This window comes from Hippopotamus amphibius, chromosome 3 (genome assembly GCF_030028045.1).
Source record: "Hippopotamus amphibius kiboko isolate mHipAmp2 chromosome 3, mHipAmp2.hap2, whole genome shotgun sequence".
Lineage (NCBI taxonomy): Eukaryota > Metazoa > Chordata > Mammalia > Artiodactyla > Hippopotamidae > Hippopotamus > Hippopotamus amphibius.
The window spans coordinates 177,794,110-177,815,930 of record NC_080188.1 but is presented as its reverse complement, the minus strand read 5'-3'; the positions used below and the strand labels follow the sequence as shown (position 1 = coordinate 177,815,930).

General features: G+C 36.6%; 1 protein-coding gene across 6 annotated transcripts in view; it reads left to right on the top strand.

Moving 5' to 3' along the window:
- The window catches only part of DNM3 (dynamin 3), a 552,008-nt gene that overhangs the window by 2,990 nt on the left and 527,197 nt on the right, over positions 1-21,821 (top strand). Inside the window, exon 2 of one of the 6 annotated variants that reach the window (XM_057725668.1) lies at positions 7,198-8,130. The exons of the other annotated variants lie outside the window; for them this stretch is intronic. Within the exon in view, the coding sequence (XP_057581651.1) occupies positions 7,198-8,071 (874 nt within the window). The 3' untranslated portion in view covers positions 8,072-8,130. Of the gene's footprint in view, positions 1-7,197; positions 8,131-21,821 lie in introns of those variants that run through there. 6 annotated transcript variants of the gene reach the window in all.

Sequence of the window (21,821 nt, the reverse complement as noted above, 5' to 3'; positions counted from 1 at the left end):
TATTGGACTAACCATCCCTTCTCCTTGCAATTTGTTTGTTTATGTTGATTTTTTTTTGACACCACTGAATGAATTTGGGTGTGAATGTATTTACTTCATTTAACTGTAGCTCTAAAATCCAATTTTGGGGTGACAAATTTGAGATTGTTATGAATAAAATGTCATGAATGAACTACTTGTTTGTGATTTATCTTGCTGAAGTGATGAATTTACATATTAATGTAATATAGTGTGAGTAACTAGATTGTTCTTTTGGTTGTTCAGATGAGATATATAGTCTCAGTGAGAGCTTAAGGTCTAATGAATAGAAACTGAGACTCGTGGTCTGAATATAGGGGTTCACTAGATGGCTTGGGGTCTGCCCATTGGTCTGGTTTGTATACAGAAGAATTTATTCAACTACACTTACAACCCCCCCCCACCCCGTCTTTTTTTTTTTAACAGTGCAGTGAGATGATGATGATAATGGTCACCATTTATTGAGTACTTTTTATGCATCAGGTGGTGTTCTAGGTGCTTTTATATGGTTAATCTCATTGAATCCTCATAAACTTCCAAAGAGAATGGTACTCCTAAGAGTTCCATTTTAATAGAAGAGGAAATTGAGATTTAGAGAGTTTGAGTAACTTGCTGAAGGCAAATTTAATTTAACAAAAAAACAGTGGAGTTAGGATTCAACTTGAGGTATCTGGGCTCTATGCTATTGCTCTAAAACCTCTGCACTGTACTGAACCCCCTCCACATTGAGATTTACCAATTCCTCTGATAAATACTGTTAAGTTCTTTCTTTGAGCACACTTAAAATCACCACCTAAAATGATAAACTGCTATACTAATAATTTCATTCATATTTATTTATGTATATCTATCTTGCCTCATTTCACGGAGGATTTTAGGCAACCCCTTAGGCAGAAGCAATAGTAGTTAAAAGATAAGGTTTTTTTTTTTTAATTTTATTTATTTATTATTTTTTTGGGGGGTACACCAAGTTCAATCATCTGTTTTTATACACATATCCCCGTATTCCCAGTCCTCTAAGGCATCTTTAAATGCCTTTCCACTTGATGATATTATTGAACCGTATCTAATTGTCCTTTTCTTTGTAATAAAAAGATAAGTATTTTTGTTTACTATATTAGACATTCTTGAAGGAAGCCCTAGGATGTAATTGGGTTAAGTATGTGCTGAGAAGGAATATAACTTGTTTATAGAGGTGTTAAGTGAAAACTGTACTAGTTGCTAATGTATAAATGTTTTTTAATGATATACTTGTTAAAAACATTAGTTTTTCAATGCTAATTATACAGGAAGAGGATTCACATTATTTTATTCTAGCCTAAATGGTAGACTTTCAATTTTGCACAAGTAGAATAGGTTTTTTTATTAATGGGGATCAAATAAAAGATAAAGTGACTATGTTGAGGGGAGTACATTTCAATGTGGAAATGTCATTAAGGTTTATTTATTTAGTTGTGAGGTTTCTAAAGATGGGTATGCTGATTATCAAATTAGAATTGTTTTGCAGGAGAACCTTAAAAGTGAGTCATTTGATGCTGTTTTTGAATGGACATGACCAGATAATTTTTCAAAAATCTAAGTCATTTATATGTCTTAGATACTAATTTATTCTTCTTTGACTGATTTCAAGAGAGTATTTAAAAACTGAGGAGGTAAGAGTTCTCTAATTGCAAATGAGATTAGGCACAGAGCATACATATTGGTAAACTTCTTAATTCAGAAATAGCTTTGTATTGAGGGAAAAGATTTTTAAAAATATCAAGGCATCTGAATTAGTGAATATTTTTCAACAAATGGCTTCCAAGCATTAAAGTTAATAGATAAATGGGTGCTAACAATTAAAATGTGATAATTGTTGAAAAATCATACTTCATGGTTCCCAAGGGTCTATTTAAAGTGTCAAAAACATAAACTTTGTTTCATCCAACAATGAATTGATAAAACCTGAAATTACAAAGATATTTTTGCTGAATTCACATTATGTAATATACTTTTAGGTTATCACAAATTCAGTTGGTAGGATTTAATTATAACAATCAACTTAATTATTAATAATTCCTGAGAAGCAATACACCTAGGTGAACTGGACTGGATAGGATATCTCTGTTTTGAAATTTACTTATGATTAACAGATATCAAACAGTGCACCCCATTAACTTCTTTAAGAATGAAATTGAGCAAATGTCATCCAAAACTTTGAAGGAATGGAAACTTAGTAGTTAGCTGTTCTAGAGGGTAGGCTATTAGGTTGTCTACCGGTGGGACATATATTTAGTATATTAGGTGTTTGTCTTAGGTAGTAAGTACCTTGTGCTAGGGCTGATAAGTGCAGTTAAATTATAATGTTTTACTTATTATGATTAATTTTAAGAGAGGACTGCAAGCAACTAAAAGAAATAGATGATATTTTTCATCTTCCACCAGAGCTAAGTCAAGAGAACTCTGAGCTAATGTACTGCATAGAACAGTCTGATTTATTTTCTATATGGTCAAAGTTTTGCCTGTCTCTAAGTCTGCTTTGCTTTTTCTCATACTCAGTATTAATTTAAAAATTCTAAAGGATTATGTTATAGTAAACATTTTTATAAAGTGGAAGGAAGAAGGAGGCCAATATTTGTTTGGCCTTACTTGGTGGTAGGCATGGATGCTGTTATACACATTCCGTGCCTTCTGTACCTTGTTTTCACATCCCCATGCTAATAAGGGAGGAAACTCAGGGTTGGAGAGAGAGATAATTTGTACACGGTCACATGGCTAGCAAGTACCCAAGCTGGGATTTAGCCTTGGATATGACTCCTATTGATACTCTTCAGAAATATGGGCAAGTAAAGTCAATGAGCATGTATTATTGAGTTCTAAGTATAGTAGCTAAGAATGTAGAAGGAAGTATGAATGTATAGGAGCTGATGTATGTATAAGAAAACTGACAGCATAAGTTATGAGACCACAACTTTCAAAGAATTTATAAAATGAAGACAGTTGGGTATAATGAAAACTAAATGGGACAAAATAATTTATACTATGTCGATTTATTTATTTAATGTCAATTTATTTTTATGAAAAAGAAAGCAACTCAGAAACTATAATTCTGAAATTGAATTGATATAGTGGAATGCAGACAATATTTTAAATTTGTGTCATTTGGCAGCCGTTATCATTTTAGCTCAAGGCTTCATGTACTGAAGTATCAATGTCAAAGCAGGGAGGTGGTGATCTGTGTCTCAGTGTCTGACTTGACAATAAGGCATTGAATTTAGACTGTCACTTAATCACAAAGAGATACTGTATGTTGGAGAGGGCCTGAGAGAAGAGTAGCAAAAAAGAAAAGAGGTTGAGAGAGATTAAAAATATAACTGGATGCGTTGAGGGTGGGATAGATCAGACCAACTAAGGACCTCTAAGCTACTAATACTTAGGGGAGGTGGAATTCTGTTTTTTAAGAATAAGGCATTTAGTTAATGTAGTGGATAAGTGGAAGACAAAATGTCAGGGAAAATATGTTCTAAAGGCAAGCATGAGAATACAATGTATTTAGAGAGAGAGGAGGGTAAAGGCAGGAGGGAAGGTTGATACTAAATGATTTATATTATTGTGTTAAACACTGTTCCAGAATTTGTTAATACCAGGTTGGTGATTTTTTTTTTTGGGGGGGGGGTGGGTCATAGCTGGCTTAGCTTTTTTTAAATCAGTAGTGAGGACTGGCATTTCACTAGGCTCTGTAAGAAACTTTCTCCTGGCTTGATTTTTGCTCACTTCTTGGAGCTACATTAGGATACAGAGAAACAAGAGATTTGCCCAAGGTCAGAAATACAATCACAGTTGAGTTTGGAACTTGGTGTTCAGAATTGGGAGCAGTTCATCATCTTCTTTTCCTCCTCTTATTGTTTTAAAGTGTCTCCCTCTCATCCTCACCACCTCTTTTTCCCATTCCCTTCCATTGCAACAATCTTTCCTCTTCCTTGATACTCCCCTCCATTACTTTTCTTGATGGTAGACCAGTAATGAATTTTTCCCTCCCATACACAGCAGGGTAAAGAGACAGGGAACAGGATTTTTCTCAGGCTTAGACTGGGTAATTTGGCTCAGATGATATACTCTATAGAGTAAACTGTGACTTTTAGGAAACGGATGGGCCCAGGAAAAGACTACGTGAAAAAGTGGTTGTTTTCACACATTATTAATATTTTCCCACCTAGTGGGCATATCTAGAAAGTTGTGCCTGGGTTGGTCATTGATTGACCTTGCTTAAACCAAGGAAAACTTCTGAAAAGTTGTGTATAAATAAGTAATATAAATGGAAAGGTTACTATTTAAAGAAATGGGTGAGATTTTTTGTAAATTAAAATATATATTTGGGTAGCAGATTTTTACCTTTCAGTTTACCTGTTTCATTTTCTTACTTTTTTTGTGTTTGTATTCTTTGAGTGAGGTCCATCTATGTCATAGAAATTATTTTAACAGTTTTAACAAGCATTAATGTTGTGTTAAATTCTTAATGTTAATAAGAAAGGGAAGATAATTGTTGAGGAAAAGGTTGACTTATTTAATCCATGAATTATGTGAAAGATATAGGATCGCTTTAGATTTTGTTTTTCTTCTAACATCCCTGCTGAAGATTCTCTATTTCCAGGAATTTAAAGTGTGTGTCTCAGTGCTTCTTTGTGACAGTGTCTTATTTTCATTTCCCACAGCTTCAAGGTCATGATATCCCCGGGAATAACACGTACATACCTATTAGAAGTGAGTAGGGCTTCTGAAGGACCTCATTGTCTATCATTTCCATGGCTTGAAATTGAAAAGACTAATCCATTTAAATAAGAAATTTGATGGGGGCTTAATCTTACTTCAGATATTTGTTTTCTTAGATCCTCGAAAAGCCAGTATTTGAAAAGGAGTCGTATTCTGGTGATAGAGTGTAGGCTTTGCCAATGGGTGTTTCAGTCCCACCTCTGCTTCCATACTGGATGCAAACATGGCTCTTCAGCAAGGCATTGAACTTCACTGGGACTTAATTTCCTCGTTTGCAATATAGGGACAATAATACAGACTTCGTTGTTTTATGTGCGTGTGAGTTCCAAGTAAGATGATGTAAAGTGTATGGCCCATAATAAGCATTTAATAAATGATTGCTGTGATATTGTGATTTATAAGAAAAATATATATTTTGTCATTCACATGACCAAAATACAATTCTCAGATATATTTGGTCTTTGTTTATGGTTCCTGGCTCACAGCTCCCCAAACCCTTGGAATTTCCTAAGTGTTGAAACGGATAAAGGTGTCTTTTGTGAGGTTAATGAGGTGACTTTTGGAAAGCACCCATGGATGAGGGCCAATTGCCAGTGGAACCAACCATGTGATTAGAGAGTTGGAACTTTCAGTTTCACCCCATCCCCCAAACCTCTAGGGAGGGGAGAGGGGCTTGAAGTTGAATCAGTTGCCAATGGCCAATGATTTAATCAATCATGATTATGTAGTGAATCCTCCATTAAAAAAAACTCAAAAAGACAGGGTTCAGAGAGCTTCTGGGTTGGCAAACACGTGGAGATTTGGGGAGGGTGGTATACCTGGAGAAGGTGTGGAAGCTCCTTGCCCTTTCCCCATACCTTGTCCTATATGTATCTTCCTGAGTTATGTATATCTTTTTATAATAAACCACTAGTATAATAAGTAAAATGCATCTCTGAGTTCACTGAATTGTTCTAGCAAGTTGATTGAACCAAGGAGGAGGCTGTGGGAACATCCAATCTGTAGTGGGTGGATTAGAAACACAGCCGGCAACCTAGGCTTGTGATTGGTGCCTGAAGTTGCAGGAGAGGGCAGTCTTATGGAACTGAGCTGTCAACCTGTGAAATCTGATGCTTTCTTCAGGTGGGTAGTGTTGGAACTGAGTTGAATTGTAGGATACCCAGCTGATGTCCAGAGCACTGCTTATTGTTGGCGTGTGAAACCACCTCCTCATATTGAAATTGGTACCAGAACCCATTTGATGGTTATTAGTTTTAGTCATTTATCTAGAATGGACATTTTCTAACTATTTTAAAAACAAAAGTAACTTTGGGAGAGAGGATAGATAGTAGTATGTAATGTGCCTGGTCTATAATAATGCATTCAATAAATGATAGCTATTGGTTTTAGTTTTTTATCTAGATGGGACATTTTCTGAAACAAAAGCAAATTTAGGAGAGGCAATAGATAGTAATGTGTATTTGCAAATTCTCTTTTTTGTGCATGTTGGAAGAATCACAGCTGCATCAAAATATTAACTTTTAGAACAGACTAACAAAGTATGTTCGGACCCTTTTAAGAGAAAAGTTTGCCCACATTTAGCATCACTCTGGTGCTTTTTTTTTTCTTTAGACAGATATACACAACATAAATCCAGTTTGTATACTCTTCACTCCCAAGAGTTCCAAAGTACTTTTCACTTATTCTTTTATTAATCCTTATAGTATCCCTGAGAGCATAGTAAAGGCATGTTTTATTAACTTCACTTTAGAAATGTGGAAGATTGAACTGGAAAGAGTTAAGTGACAGGCTAGGGTTTAAATGGCGAATACTAGAGATAATGAACATAGTAGAATTAATAACAGATAATAGAATTAAAATGATTTTTGCTGAAATTATTTTCATATGTTCTCCTAGAGAATGAATTGTAAGCAAAGTATTTGATTCTGTAATATGGAATAAACCATTCATAGCATATCTTTATTTTTTTTGGAAATGTTAGATGAAGTTGTAGGCAAAGATGGGGGTAGAAGTGGGAAAAACAACTGAGAGAGTCCGACTGGAGAAGCAGGACTACTTTGCAAGAATATGAGCTAAGGCCAAGGAACAGAAGTGATCTACAGCCAAGGGATCAGGAGGTAAGATAGAAAAATAGTAGTGTCTGGTACTATTAGACCTTAGAGAAGTATCAAAATTCTTGCAGTAGGTGTTGAAGTTATACCAAATGACTCTGTTTTCAGTGGAAAGATTCATATCCTGACTTGACTGACATTTCCACAACTGTTAACCTCCAGTTTTAGCTCTGAGGTAGTTAACTGGTTCCATTTGGAATTACATTATCTTTGTGTTACTAGGTATGCCTCAGAAGTTGTGTAAGAATAACTTTGGGGAGTTCTCAGAGCTCCAAGTATGAACCTCTTCCCCTGAGTGGATTCTTGGCTTTTCTCCCAGCATGGGCCCCCAACACCAGTCAACACTCCCACCCCAAGCAAAGAAACTGAAGAAACCGAGACTGACTCCTGCTTCCGGGTCAGAGGCAACGTCTGCTTCTCTGAACTTGCCGAAGGAAGAAAAAGAACAGCAAGAAGCAATTGAACGTATTGATGAAGTACAAAATGAAACAGACAGACTTAATGAACAAGCCAATGAGCAGATTTTGAAAGTAGAACGGAAATATAACGAACTCCGCCAACCATATTTTCAGAAGAGGTCGGAATTGATCGCCAAAATCCCAAATTTTTGGGTAACAACATTTGTTAACCATCCACAAGTGTCTGCACTGCTTGGGAAGGAGGATGAAGAGGCGCTGCATTATTTGACAAGAGTTGAAGTGACAGAATTTGAAGATATTAAATCAGGTTACAGAATAGATTTTTATTTTGATGAAAACCCCTACTTCAAAAATAAAGTTCTTGCCAAAGGATTTCATCTGAATGAGAGTGGTGATCCATCTTCAAAGTCCACTGAAATCAAATGGACATCCGGAAAGGATGTGATGAAACGTTCAAGTCAAACACAGAATAAAGCCAGCAGGAAGAGACAGCATGAGGAACCAGAAAGTTGCTTCACCTGGTTTACTGATCATTCTGATGTAGGTGCAGATGAGTTAGGAGAGGTCATCAAAGATGATATTTGGCCAAATCCATTACAGTACTACTTGGTTCCAGACATGGATGATGAGGAAGGGGAAGGAGAAGAAGATGATGATGAAGAGGAAGAAGGATTGGAAGATATTGATGAAGAAGGGGATGAGGATCAAGGTGAAGAAGATAAAGATGATGATGAGGGGGAGGAAGGAGAGGAAGATGAAGGAGAAGATGACTAATGGAATACTGATGGATTCCAACCTTCCATTTTTAATTTTCTCCAGTCCCTGGGAGCAAGTTGCAGTCTTTTTTTTTTTCTTTTTCTCCTCTTGTGCTCAGTCGCCCTGTTTTTGAGGTCTCTTTTCTCCTTTATACCATGGTTCACAACCTATTTTGGGGGGAAATACCTTGAACAGAATTCAGTGGGAAAAGAATCTCTACCCCTTTCTGTTCCAAATTCATTTTTATCCGTTCGTGTCTCAACAAAAACTTTATGGAATCAACACCACCGTGCTCTGTGGCAAAAAAGAAGAACCTTCTGCTCCCTTAGCTCTGCTGGAAGCTGGAGGGTGCTAGGCCCCTGTGTGGTAGTGCATAAAATTCTAGCTTTTTTCCTTCTTTCTCTGTATATTGGGCTCAGAGATTACACTGTGTCTCTATGTGAATATGGACAGTTAGCATTTACCAACATGTATCTGTCTACTTTCTCTTGTTTAAAAAAAGAAAAAAAAAAAACTAAAAAAAATGGGGTTATAAAAGGTCAGCAAAGGGTGGGTTTGAGATGTTTGGGTGGGTTAAGTGGGCATTTTGACAACATGGCTTCTCTTTTGGCATTTTTAATTGTGATGTTTAATGGACATCCTTGCAGTTTCAGATGACACTTTTAAAATAAAATTTTCTCCTAATGAAAAAAAAAAAAAAAAAAAGAATAGCTTCGGGTTATCCAGAGGAGGCTTAGAGCTTTGTATGTATGTGTTTGTTTCTGTTATCTAGTCAATAAAACTGAAGTCCATTCTTTTCATATATTTAAAGGAGGAGAAAAGATTTGAAGAACAAAGACAAATGGAATCTTATTGCTGTGAGGGGGTTAGGAGTATTGGTGAGTTATTTAGTTTGAGGTGGATTTGATTTACACCCATGGTAGGTGTTGCCTGGATGTTTGTTAAAGAAATACCTCAGATAAACTGAGGCAACATGGTAGAAAGCAAGGAGAGCTAGGATTAGTCTGGTCTTTACTGGTCTTCTGAGCTCTCGCTGTCTGATTTAGAACCACCCCCTCAGTGGTCCTAGTTCATACTTCACTGCACAGAAATCTTACTATACAGTTGGTTTTGTCTGTCTCTCCAACTGTTTGCAGCTTCCATGAAGTCAGGAGCTGTGTTTCTTTCTTTTTTTTTTTTTAAGCTCTTTATTGGAATATAATTGCTTTACACTATTGTGCCAGTTTTTGCTGTACAACAAAGTGAATCAGCTGTATTTATACATATATCCCCATATCCCCTCCCTCCTGCGACTCCCTCCCACCCTCCCTGTACCAGCCCTCTAAGTCATCACTTGTCATCGAGTTGAAGGAGCTGTGTTTCATTGGTCATTTTCCATAACACAGTGCTGGCATATAACAGGAGCTGAATGAATGAACTAACTGTGATTCTATACATTTATCCAAGGTGAAGCATATGTTCTTCATCAATAAATTGATCGAGGATGGGGTGGATGTTGGACTGGATCTGAGTTTTTCAAACTGTGGGTGTGACCCACTAGTGGGATGTGATATCAATTTAATGAGTTGCAACTGCCTTAAAAAAGTATCAGAGTACCTTCCAGGCAGTGATGATAAGCACTGCATTGTGAAACTTTTGCATTAGTTATATATTTGTATATGTGTACCACACTGCAATATAAAATATATTTCTTACTATGGTTGTCCTCAAAATTGTTGAATGCCTGTGGACTAGGTTAAATCTAATGTTACTTCTAGTCATTTATTTAATTATTCTATATTTCAGTGGTAGGACCTATTATGGAAGGCAAAATTCACACTATGCTATACTATTTCACTAGGTGAGTTAAAATGAAGATAATTTTATTATTTTTTTATTTTGTTAAATTAACTGTCTTTTCATTGAAAAAGGACTATGTATATGTGATAAAAAATCAGACATTTCAATAGTACATATGGTAGAAATAGTAAAAATTGTTTTTCTCACTGAGGTTTCTTATTTATTAAGATGTTTCATTTAACCTGCATATCTGGCATTATTTCTGGGTTTATATTTTCTTTATATGACATTTATTTGATTTTTGAGGGCAGAGAGAGTTTAATAAACTTGTTTGGTTGTAGGTAGATGATTAAACCAGTTGAGAAAGAATATGTTTGAAAATTCTATTAGCAGATGGATTTGTTCACTCACTGAGTCATTTACAGTCATATTTTGAGAGTCCACTCCACACTGGAAACTGTGTGAGGCTTTGTGTATATAGCGCTCCTTCAAGGAACTTCCCATACTTCCCAATTCTAGAACTTACTACAAAACTGCAGTAATCAAAACAGTGTAGTACTGGCATAAGGATAGATATATAAATTAATGGAATAGAATTGAGAATCCAGGAATAAACTCTTACCTTTATGGTCAGTTGATTTCTGATAAGGGTGCCAAGATAATTCAGTGGGGGGAGGAGTAGCCTTTTTAACAAATGGTGCCAGGGCAATGGGATATCCACATGCAAAAAAATTTGGAACCCTATCTCAAGCCATATACAAAAACTAAAAATGTATCAAAGACCTAAATGTAAAGGCTAAAACTATAAAACTCTTAGAGTTTTAGAGCAAAACGCAAGTATAAATCTTGATGACTTTAGATTCGGTAATGGTTTCTTAGCTATGACACTGGAAGTACAAGTGACCAAAGGAAAAAAAAAAGAGATAACTTGGAATTCATCAAGATTAAACCCTTTTGTGCTTCGAAGGACACTACTAAGAACATGACAAGATAACCCAGAGAATGGGAGACTTTTTTTTTTTCAAAGTATATATCTGATAAAGGGCTGGAATCTAGAATATATAAGGAACTCTTATAATTAACAATAAAAAGACAACCCAATTTAAAAATGGGCAAAGGGTTTGAATAGACATTTCTCCAGTGAATATATACAAATGACTAATATGCACATGAAAAGATGCTCAGTGTCATTAGCTATTAGGGAAATGCCAATCAAACAATGTGAGATATCACTTCACATGCACTAGGATGGATACGATTAAAAAAAACAAAGGTGAACAATAACAAGTTTCAGTGAGGATATGGAGAAATTGGAATCCTCATACATTGCTGGTGGGAACATAAAATTGTGAAGTCACTTTGGAAAACAGTTTGTCAGTTTCTTAAAAAATTAAACATAGTTATCATAATATCCAGCGATTGCACTCCTATGCATACACTGACAAGAATGAGAACCTAAGTATACACAATAACCTGTACTTGAATGTTTATAGCGGCATTATTCATAATAGCCAAAAGGTAGAAATAGCCCAGATACCCATCAGTTGATGAATGGATAAACAAAATGTGATATATCCATAAATGAAACTTTATTCAACCATAAAAAGGAAGAGAGTACTGATACATGCTACAATGTGGATGAACCTTGAAAACATTATGCTAAGTGAAAGAAGCCAGACACAAAAGACCACATGTCATATTCTATTTATAGGAAATGTCCGGAATAGGCAAATCCATATGCACAGAAAGCAGATTAGTGGTTGCCAGGAGCTAAGGCAGGGTATGGAAATGGAGTGGGTATGGGGTTTCTTTTGGGGGTGATGAAAATGTTCTGGGATTAGATAGCACTGATGGTTGTACAATATTGTGAATATATTAAAAATGACTGAATTGTACACTTCTAAAGGGTGAATTTTATGTTATGTGAATTGTATTTCATTTAAAAGAAAACCTTAGGGACTAGATTAAATCACTTCAGGAGAGAATATGTGAAGGAAGGGAAAAAGAAGAAAAACAGAAGAAAGTCACCCTGCAAAGGGAGCCAAGAAGGAGAGACCAAAGAGATAGGAGGTAAATCGAGACTGTTTAGAACTGAGAGAAAAGAGCAGTTTTATTGGAGTGGTAGGAATCTCAAATTGGAGCCTACTTGGAGTGAGTTGAGAAGAGAATGGGAAGTAAATGAGGACAGAGTGTGTAGACAACTCTTTTGAGGAAAAGCTGGAAGAGGGTTTGGCATGGTCCATTTTTTTGATGGGAGATAATAGAGCATTTTTGTTTGCTAGTGGGAATGATCCAAGAGAAGACATAGATGATACAGGGAAGAAAGATAGGAGAGAGGGTCAGGAAAGCCTAGAGAAAATGCTGTGGGATGGAATCCAGGAATCTTTTGTGGAAAGCCACTAACAAGAGGAGGAGGGGCACCTCATCTGCCGGAACTAAAGAATAAAGAAGCTGGTGCAGGCATAAGAGGTGCATAGAGTTGATAGGGGGAGGATAGGGAAGTTCCATTTTGATAAGATGACAGCATTAGCTGATGGTAGAGTGGGAAGGAGAGGGAGGAATAGAAAGACGAAAGAGGAAAATGTAGGCAAAGAATATCTGAGGGAATGGCAGTGTGAGTTCAGTAAAGAAATATATTCAAAATGTATATGAAATTGTCCTTTTCGTAAGTCAAAAACAGTTAAGTGGATTTTCTAAAATGCAAGTTTTATCAAGTTACTCTACTTTTAAAATCTCTGTTACCCAGCTTTTTAGCATGATGTGCTGGTTCCCTCATGATCTGCCATCCACCTCTGTCCATTCTCCTCTCCTGCTGCTCTTCCCATTCACTGTGGTGTTTAGTCCTGCTGAACTACTTAGAGTTCCTAGAATGCATCAAGCTCTTTCATGTCTCCATGGCTATGTTTCTATCTACCTGGAAAGCTCTTTGGATTCCCTTTTGCCTGCCTGATTCTACTTACCTTTTAAGATGGAGCTTTCATCTCTTCTTGGAAGCCTTCACTAAGCTCTCAGGTAGAAGATATTCACTGAATGTATGTTGAAAGACTGGAGATGCTTAGAGCTCTGTTGAACTGATGATGAGTTCTTTGAACACAGGATTATCCAGAAAGGCAGTGTTGTGTGCACAAAAAGCCAAGGGCTCTTGACGTTTTGTGACTTTCTAAGTTTGTTTCTTCATTTGCAAAGTCTAAAAAGTGGGTTCTAAATGTCTAGGACTCATCAATAAATGATAGTTTTAAAAATAGTGCTTAAGTTATATGTAGCAAAACATGCCCAAGAGATTGACTCCATGCAGGGATCACAAGGACACTTGCTTTATTTAAAATGCTGCATTTTCTTGGTGTAACATTTAAGACAGATTTTGAAAGGCCTATAACTGAAAGCTGTTTTTCCAAAAGGTAATATTTCTTCAGAAAGACTTGTAGTTTTCCTGATTTGGAACTGTGGATGGCTGAATGGAGGAATACATTTGGTGTAGAAGGAAAAGATGTATATTTGGGCCTACCCTGCATATTTTCCATTAAGGTCTCCAGCTGCTTGAGCATTAAGGAGTTGTGCCAGTGAGGAGGAGAGGACCTGGTAACTGGTTAAGAGGAGCTAACGGAGCTTATGATAAGGCTTGCCAGTGGGGAAGACAAACTCCCAGTTGTCTATAGAACAGACAGGACTTGTAGAAACATAGTGTTAAGTGGAGGCCCCTGAGCTTGGAAAAGGGACTTATCTATTAGGATGGAATCAAGAAAAGCACAAAGAGATCATAGTTTATATACATAATGTACATGCACAAACACCTTTGGAATGGGGTACAACATTTATTGTTGAATTGTCATTGTGTGGCTTGTTTATTCAGTATCTTCTCTCTTTAAAAAATTGTATATAAATTGAATATTTGTAAATAGTGTTTTCTTAACACTTTGCATTGTTATATTAGAGATGCTTTAATTTTCAGATTTTGCTTGCCAAGTTTCTAATTCTTAAAAAATTTTTCTTAGCATGTAGCTTGGATTTTTAGAGTGAGAATCTTTGTGAGGCTAAATCGTTTTATAATGAAATCGATCATTCCTTAATTTCCCTTTTAAAACACAGATGTTTAAAATCTAGCAGGTTTTCTTAATTGGAGAGAAACATTTCTTTAAGTTATAGGAAGTTAGCTATCATCCCTGCATATAAAATCTTTATTTTTTTAAAGATTTATTTTAGTATTTATTTATTTTGGCTGCATTGGGTCTTCCTTACTGTGCATGGGCTTTCTCTAATTGTGGTGAGCGGGGCCTACTCTTTGTTGTGGTGTACAGTCTTATCACTGCGGTGGCTTCTCTTATTGAGGAGCATGGGCTCTAGGTGTGTGGGCTTCAGTAGCTGCGGCACATGGGCTCAATAGCTGTGGCTTGCGGGCTCTAGGGCACAGGCTCAGTAGTTGTAGTGCACTGGCTTAGTTGCTCCGAGGCATGTGGGATCTTCCAGAACCAGGGATGGAATGTGTGTCCCCTGCGTTGGCAGGCAGATTCTTAACCATTGAGCCACCAGGGAAACCCCAAACCATTTTAAATTTAGATTTATTTATATCCTGTTTTTCCACAGAGGTGGCTTCCTATACTCATTCATTTTTTTCAACAAATATTAATAGAGGTATTGGACACCTAAAATGAAACAATAAAGAGTACAAATGAAGAAACAGGACCAAAAAAAAAAAAAAAACAAACAAACAAAACAGTAACTAAGGTAAGACCAAGAAATGGAGAATAGAAAATTTTCAAACATAAAGATTATCATAATAGTGGAATTGAACCCATGTAAACAGCCTGGTATTCAGGGGCAAAAGCAAAATATGATCACTTAGTTTTATTATCAGAAAGGAGGAAGAAACATTAATATTCAGTTTCCTCTAGAGCTAAGTCAAGAGCAATTTCTCACATTTTGTAACAACCAGTAGTAGCTTCCTTCCTCTGTGATCTCATCCACTATCAGGGTTCAGCTTGGCAGGTGACTGAAATTTTGAGCCTGGTTCCCATTCCCATGTTGCAGATGCATGCTGAAATTTCAACTTACGTGCTCATGCTTTCACTAATGGATTCATCACCTTCCCCAGACAGCTCATTTCCTATGTGAATTAATGGATTTCTGCTCTCTTAATCAACAAGCCTTAGAACTTTCATATTTTCTTCAACTATCCGCTCCCCACACCAATTAAATGTAGGGTTTCTCCTTCAGTGGTGCCTTTGCACTCTGTTGGTGCTTTTCCACTTCCTCCGTTGTTGTCTCAGTTCTGAACGCATTTTCCTCTTGCCTGCTGCATTACAATAGCTTGTTTAATAGCCTTAATTCTTCCAGTGTTAATCCCTGTCAAAATCATCTTAAATACTCTTGCCAGAGTTCTCCTAAGGCACAACTCTAATCATCATCAGCTCCTTTTTCCAACATAATAAAATCCTAACTCCTTGGCATGACATTTAACGCTTTCCATGATCTGGCCACCACCTACTTTCCAGCATGGTCTTCCATTCCTTTCACTCACACACTATAGGTACCATTCTCTGGAATATTCCTTGTGCAAATTTCTTTCCCTTGTGTCATTACCCATACTGTCTCCTCAATCTAGAATGCTTTTGCTCTTCCTGTTCCTCCTATTTTAATTCAATTTATGAAAATTTTTGTGAGTTTTTGCATAAACAAAGGATTGTTCTAGCTATTGTGGATTCAGAGATGAGAATGATTACCCTTTCCCTCAAAGATCTCACAAGTGTATTCAGAGGAATTAGTAAGCTGCAGTTTACATACTGCTTCCTCTATGAAGCCTTTCTAATTTCCTAGCTTAAATTGATTTTACTTTCTTTCATGTTTTTTTTTAATTCCCTCTCTTACCTTTTTTATTTTTTTCATTTTCTTATTTTTATTTTTTATGCGACTTTTAAAGGTTACTTTCCATTTACAGTTATTACAGAATATTGGCTACATTCCCCGTGTTGTGCAATACATCCTTGAGCCTATCACCCAATAGTTTGTGCCTCTCACTTCCCCACCCCTGTTACCTGCTTCCCACCTCTCCCTGCACTGGTAACCATTAATTTGTACCCTGTATCTCTCAGTTGTATTTTTTAAATAGGCCTTAGAGATATTCTAATATTATTGTATATGCTTCATTATGGTATAAGCTTCCATGCATCACATTACCTGCATTCCTTAGGTCCCTGTGCATGCCATGTTATAACTTTCACATAGTAGGTATGCAGTAGCTTTTTGCAGGGTTGCATACATGGTCAGCTGGCTGAGATGATGCGTAGATCCTGAGAAGTAGGTATCATTGTCTGTCAGAACACTCACAGAGTGTATTTTTGGGGTCTTATTTGAGAAGTTGCTTTTAGGTCTTATCTTAAAAGCTTAGGTGCGTGTAAGTTTTAATAAAGGCCAAACATTTAAAAAGTTTTCCACTATGTGTGCAACCACACGTGGAGCGCAGCCTTTGAAGTCAGCAGGAATTCTACACAGCATGTGGAGAAGAGCCTGAAATGGTTTGGACAAGGATAGGAGTCAGACTTTCAGGGCAGGCCTCTCCAAAGGACAAGTGAGCTGAAGGTCTGGCTTGGAACAGATTTGAAGCAAACTTGTATTCACATGAGAGGTGATGGTTTTTGAAATTTGATATAACTCTGACTGGTTTTTTGTGGAAATGGTTACTGGTTAAGTAATTGAAGAATACCCCCCTTCCTGCCCCTACCATGATTACTTTATTTCACTAAAAAAACCTATGTTTTATTTTTTAAACATTTATTTTATTTTATTTTTGGCCACTCCACCCGACATGCAGGATCTTAGTTACCTGACCAGGGATTAAACCCTTGCCCCCTGCATTGGAAGCGTGGAGTCCTATCCACTGGATCACTAGGGAAGTTCCCTAAAAATTCCTATAGTTTAATATGGCTGTTCCTGCTTTGAACCTCAGATATTTGGAATATAGAAGTCACATCTGTGCTAGGCTATAATAGGTTCACCCAGGCCATGATTCTTCTGCTAATAGGTACTCACCTAATGTGCTGTGGGGAGATACTGGGCACATGGTTTCACTCTCATATGTTAATCCTAAACTAAGGTTAGATGCACCTAAAGTATTTTTCATATACTTGTCATGTTTTTTCTGCATTTCCTTTGAATTTACTTTCATTTAAACCTAACTTCTTCTTGGAATAATGTATACTTCATATTTATAATCCACTTGGAAATTATTAACAGACCCCAAATTTACATGCTCGAGTGTCAAAGGGAATTCTTACCATCCCAGTGTTTGGTATTTTTGGATTCCACTTCAGTGGTAGCTTTGATCATATATTGCATGTTTTTGTATTTGCCATATTTTATCTATCAAAGATACCACAATTTTAAGATGCACTATTTTATATACAGCTAAGAAAGAAAAAAACAATCCACTGTCATTTAAACACATGCTTTCTTATGTTTTATGCTTATTGGAAAAGTTCTCAGACTTTAGAAGTAGATTTTTATCATATGTCACCCTTATGTTGTAAGATGTTAATAAAATAAATTGGCTAATTATTCCCCAAACTTCTTCACATTGGGTCCAACTTGTGAATTACTCTTCAGTGCATGACTGCTGTTCATATTTTTCCACCAATATCATCCCCCATACTGTTAAGAGTGGTAATGAAACATTTCTTTTAAAAGTGCTTCTTGACTGAATAAGAATAGTGTTATTTCCTAAGAGGCAGGATCTTTTAGAGCTGACTGGTTTTAGAATTCTTTGGTTCACGTCCTGGGACCCACCGTCCCTGGTGAGAGTGTTGAGTGGTGTCCTGAGCACAGCTCCTGGCATGCCAAGCATCCATCTTCTCTCTGGTCTGCCCAGCCCAAGGAGCAGAAACTGAAACACCCTGAAGTACTTGGTGCCAAGTACTTCCTGTTTTCAACCTTGACACTATAGTCTGCGCATTGCGTGAATGAGTGGAAAATTCTGAGCGAGAAATAGCATCTTGCCAGATCTGCTTGAAATGCTCAAATCCACCTCTTTAATGGCATCTTCATAGACATGCATAATTGAGTTAGAGATGTCACAATTTAGGCAATTTTTCAGGCAGAAAAAAAGGAGAATTAGCTCTTGTAAGTCAGTGCTTTGTGGCAACCGTGGCTTGCTTTTTTTAAGCAAGGAGTAGCCTCTATCTATTGAAAAACATAATTTTTAATTTTCTCTCTTTCATTGATAGAGCAATTGCAGTATGAGAAGAAACAAGCTTCTTGGTGTCCTTTATATAATTTCTCAAACTATAGTTGTAGAGGCTAATTGTTCTTGCATGTGCTTTTTTTTAAGCCTGTGTATTTGAACATCATATGTTTGGTCTTTTGGAGAAAACCACTTTGTGAATGCTTTTGGGCACAAACTGTTTCTTTCCCCTCTGAATTAAGGTATGTGAAAACACCTGGCACATAGCCCAAGTGCTATTTCCTTTGCACTCCCCATCTGGTGCTACCCTCCACATGCCGGAGGAATTGTCATCTGCTTGCTCACTGCTTGGCCACATAGGCTCTTAGCAGAGTCCAAGTTTCCCAAGATCTCCAGTGTGTGATTTTCACTCTTGCTCAAGTTTGTTTCTTCAGAGGCATTTCCTCATTAGGGAAGCAGGTAGTTATATCTGTCATTTGTAGTTAACTGTTGAATTGTGCTGCTTCATTCTAGAATTGCTCTTTACTTTATACTAACATGTTTTTCCTGTACCTATATCCACAAAGAAACTTGACCTGAAATTTTTTTGTTGTTTGTTTTCTCTTTTTCCGTTTACTTAATTATAAATGGATTCGTGTCATGACTGATAATAATTAGTTCTTGCTAAGACATAAGTTGGGTTATTATCACTAAAATATTTTACTGCTGTACCTTATTTTTATTGTTTGAGAAAATAAAACTAATGCTTATAGGTGATAAGTGTTTCATGCTACCTCAAGACAGAAATCAACTTATTACCAATAACTTGAAGTTTAATTTAACCTTCTACTAGTTAAAGGTGGGGACTGATAACTTTTACATGGACTCAAGTTAATATTTTTTTAATTGAAGTATAGTTGATTTACAATGTTGTGTTACTTTCTGGTGTACAGCAAAGTGATCGTTATGCATGTATATATAAATATATATTCTTTTTCATATTCTTTTCCATTATGGTTTATTATAAGATATTGAATATAGTTCCCTGTGCTATACAGTAGAACCTTGTTGTTTATTTATTTTATATATAGTAGTTTGTATCTGCTAATTCAAGTTAGTTTTTTAATATGGGAAGTTCTGACATGTCCTATAATTTTAATTACAGCAGCTCATATCTGATATTCAGCTTTCTTCACTCATCATTTGGATTGTAAAGCCATAATTAGGCACCATTAGTGGGAGGTATTGGAAGTGCAGATGTAGTGTCTAGGAAGACATAATGTGCATTGAAGAACTAACCTTGCAGTCAGGATTCTGATGGTTTGCCTCAGGACCTATTTAAATACTTGTACACTTGCCATTATTATGTTTTCCATTATTATGAAAATATTTAATAACATGTTTAACATGAATTTCCCCTTGTATTCCTTACTAGTTTAAAGTAAAATTGGTGACATATATAATTTTTATGGACTCTTACTATATCCTCATTAAGAAGCATGACTGAAAATAAGTGTTAAGTGGGACCAATTGAAAACTAATGTGTTTATATTTCCATTGTGAACTAGCTGATGATCAGGGAGTGTTTTATTCATTTGGGACTTGTAAACTTTTGAAGTGTCTCATGCATTGTTCACTGTTCTGTAGAAGGTTGGTGCTAGTTGCCTGAAATAAAAAGTGGAGAGTTGATCTTCAGTAAAATGGTTTCTATTGAACATTTACTATATGCCAATTACTTTGCAGAACAGACTGTGCATCAAAAAGAGATATAGAAAGATCCCTGCACTCAAAATGATATGCTAAAAGTCAAAACTTTGCACTGGATATTGTCATAAGTGGTGGGGCAGAGGGGACTATTTGGGGTGAAGGGAGGTCAGGGAGGAACTGGTGCCCATTGTTTAGAAACGGAGTGATACAGCGCACAATTATGTCTGTACTCACCACTCTGTGCTCAATGGTAGAGCCGCAAGAACAGACAGATACGTTGTTGTTAGGGATCTGATTTTACCAAATGTTGAACAATTCTTAATAAAGTTCCAAAAAACAAAGTACAGTCTTTTCTCAATTTACACGGTAGTTTCATCCTGAAAAAATTCCATGTGTTGCCTAAATTCTTGTTTATATGTAAAGCAGAATTAGGCTCCATCTCAGGTAACTTCACCTACATGGATGCTTAGCAAAAGATTAGAAAATTATACAGAAAGCAGGCTAGTTGTTCAGTGTACAGGATTCTCCCCAAAATTCAGGATGTTTAACATTCCTGGTTCTGCGATCCCTGTGAAACATCTTCCATGAATTTCCAAACTGCACTCCCTTGATAGCCAGTGCCCTAGTGTAATATCAGTGACTATGTAACTTATATATCCCTATTTCAGTTTTTTTGTTTAAACATTTGGTTGTTGTTATTTTGCTTGTTTTTACCTGCCAAAGAGAATGTTTAAAATGTAATCCTCTAATAAGTCAGAGGTCATGTATTAATTAAATGTTTTCTGTGGATTTTAGAAGTAGTAAATTATTTCATTCTATTTGGCCAACATTTGCTAAGGTAGGTACCATGCAGGTCTGGGCTATGGCTTCTGCTCTCACATGTCTGGCTAATAGCCCATCAGGAAAGTCAGTGTGTGACAAGGAGTGTGTGGAGAATGTGAGAGATGATAAAGCCTTGTAGAAGATTGAGAGAAGGTCAGGGGAATTGATAGAGATGGTCACGTTTGAGTTAGGTCTTAAGAAAGAAGTGTAATTTTATACCTAGGAATAAACCTGCCTAAGAAGGCAAAAGATCTGTATGCAGAAAACTTTAAGACACTGATGAAAGAAATCAAAGACGACACAAACAGATGGAGGGACATATCATGTGCCTGGATTGGAAGAATCAACATAGTGAAAATGACTGTACTACTCAAAGCAATTTACAGATTCAACACAATCCCTATCAAATTACCAATGGCATTTTTCACAGAACTAGAGCAAGAAATCTTACGATTTGTATGGAAACACAAAAGACCCCGAATAGCCAAAGCAATCTTGAGAAGGAAAAATGGAGTTGGTGGGATCAGGCTTCCTGACTTCAAACTATACTACAAGGCCATAGTGATCAAGACAGTATGGTACTGGCACAAAAACAGAAAGGAAGATCAACGGAATAGAATAGAGAACTCAGAGATAAGCCCAAACACATATGGGCACCTTATCTTTGACAAAGGAGGCACGAATATACAATGGACAAAAGACAGCCTCTTCAATAAGTGGTGCTGGAAAAATTGGACAGCAACATGTAAAAGAATGAAATTCGAACACTTCCTAACACCATACACAAAAATCAACTCCAAATGGATTAAAGACCTACATGTAAGGCCAGACACTATCAAACTCCTAGAGGAAAACATAGGCAGAACCCTCTATGACATCCATCAAAGCAAGATCCTTTTTGACCCACCTCCTAGAATCATGGAAATAAAATCAAGAATAAACAAATGGGACCTCATGAAACTTAAAAGCTTTTGCACAGCAAAGGAAACCATAAACAAGACTAGACGGCAACCCTCAGAATGGGAAGAAATAGTTGCCAACGAAACAACGGACAAAGGATTAACCTCCAAAATATACAAGCAGCTCATGCAGCTTAATACCAAAAAAGCAAATAACCCAATCCACAAATGGGCAGAAGACCTCAATAGACATTTCTCCAAAGAAGACATACAGATGGCCAACAAACACATGAAAAGATGCTCAACATCACTCATCATCAGAGAAATGCAAGTCAAAGCCACAATGAGGTATCACCTCACACGGGTCAGAATGGCCATCATCACAAAATCTGGAAACCACAAATGTTGGAGA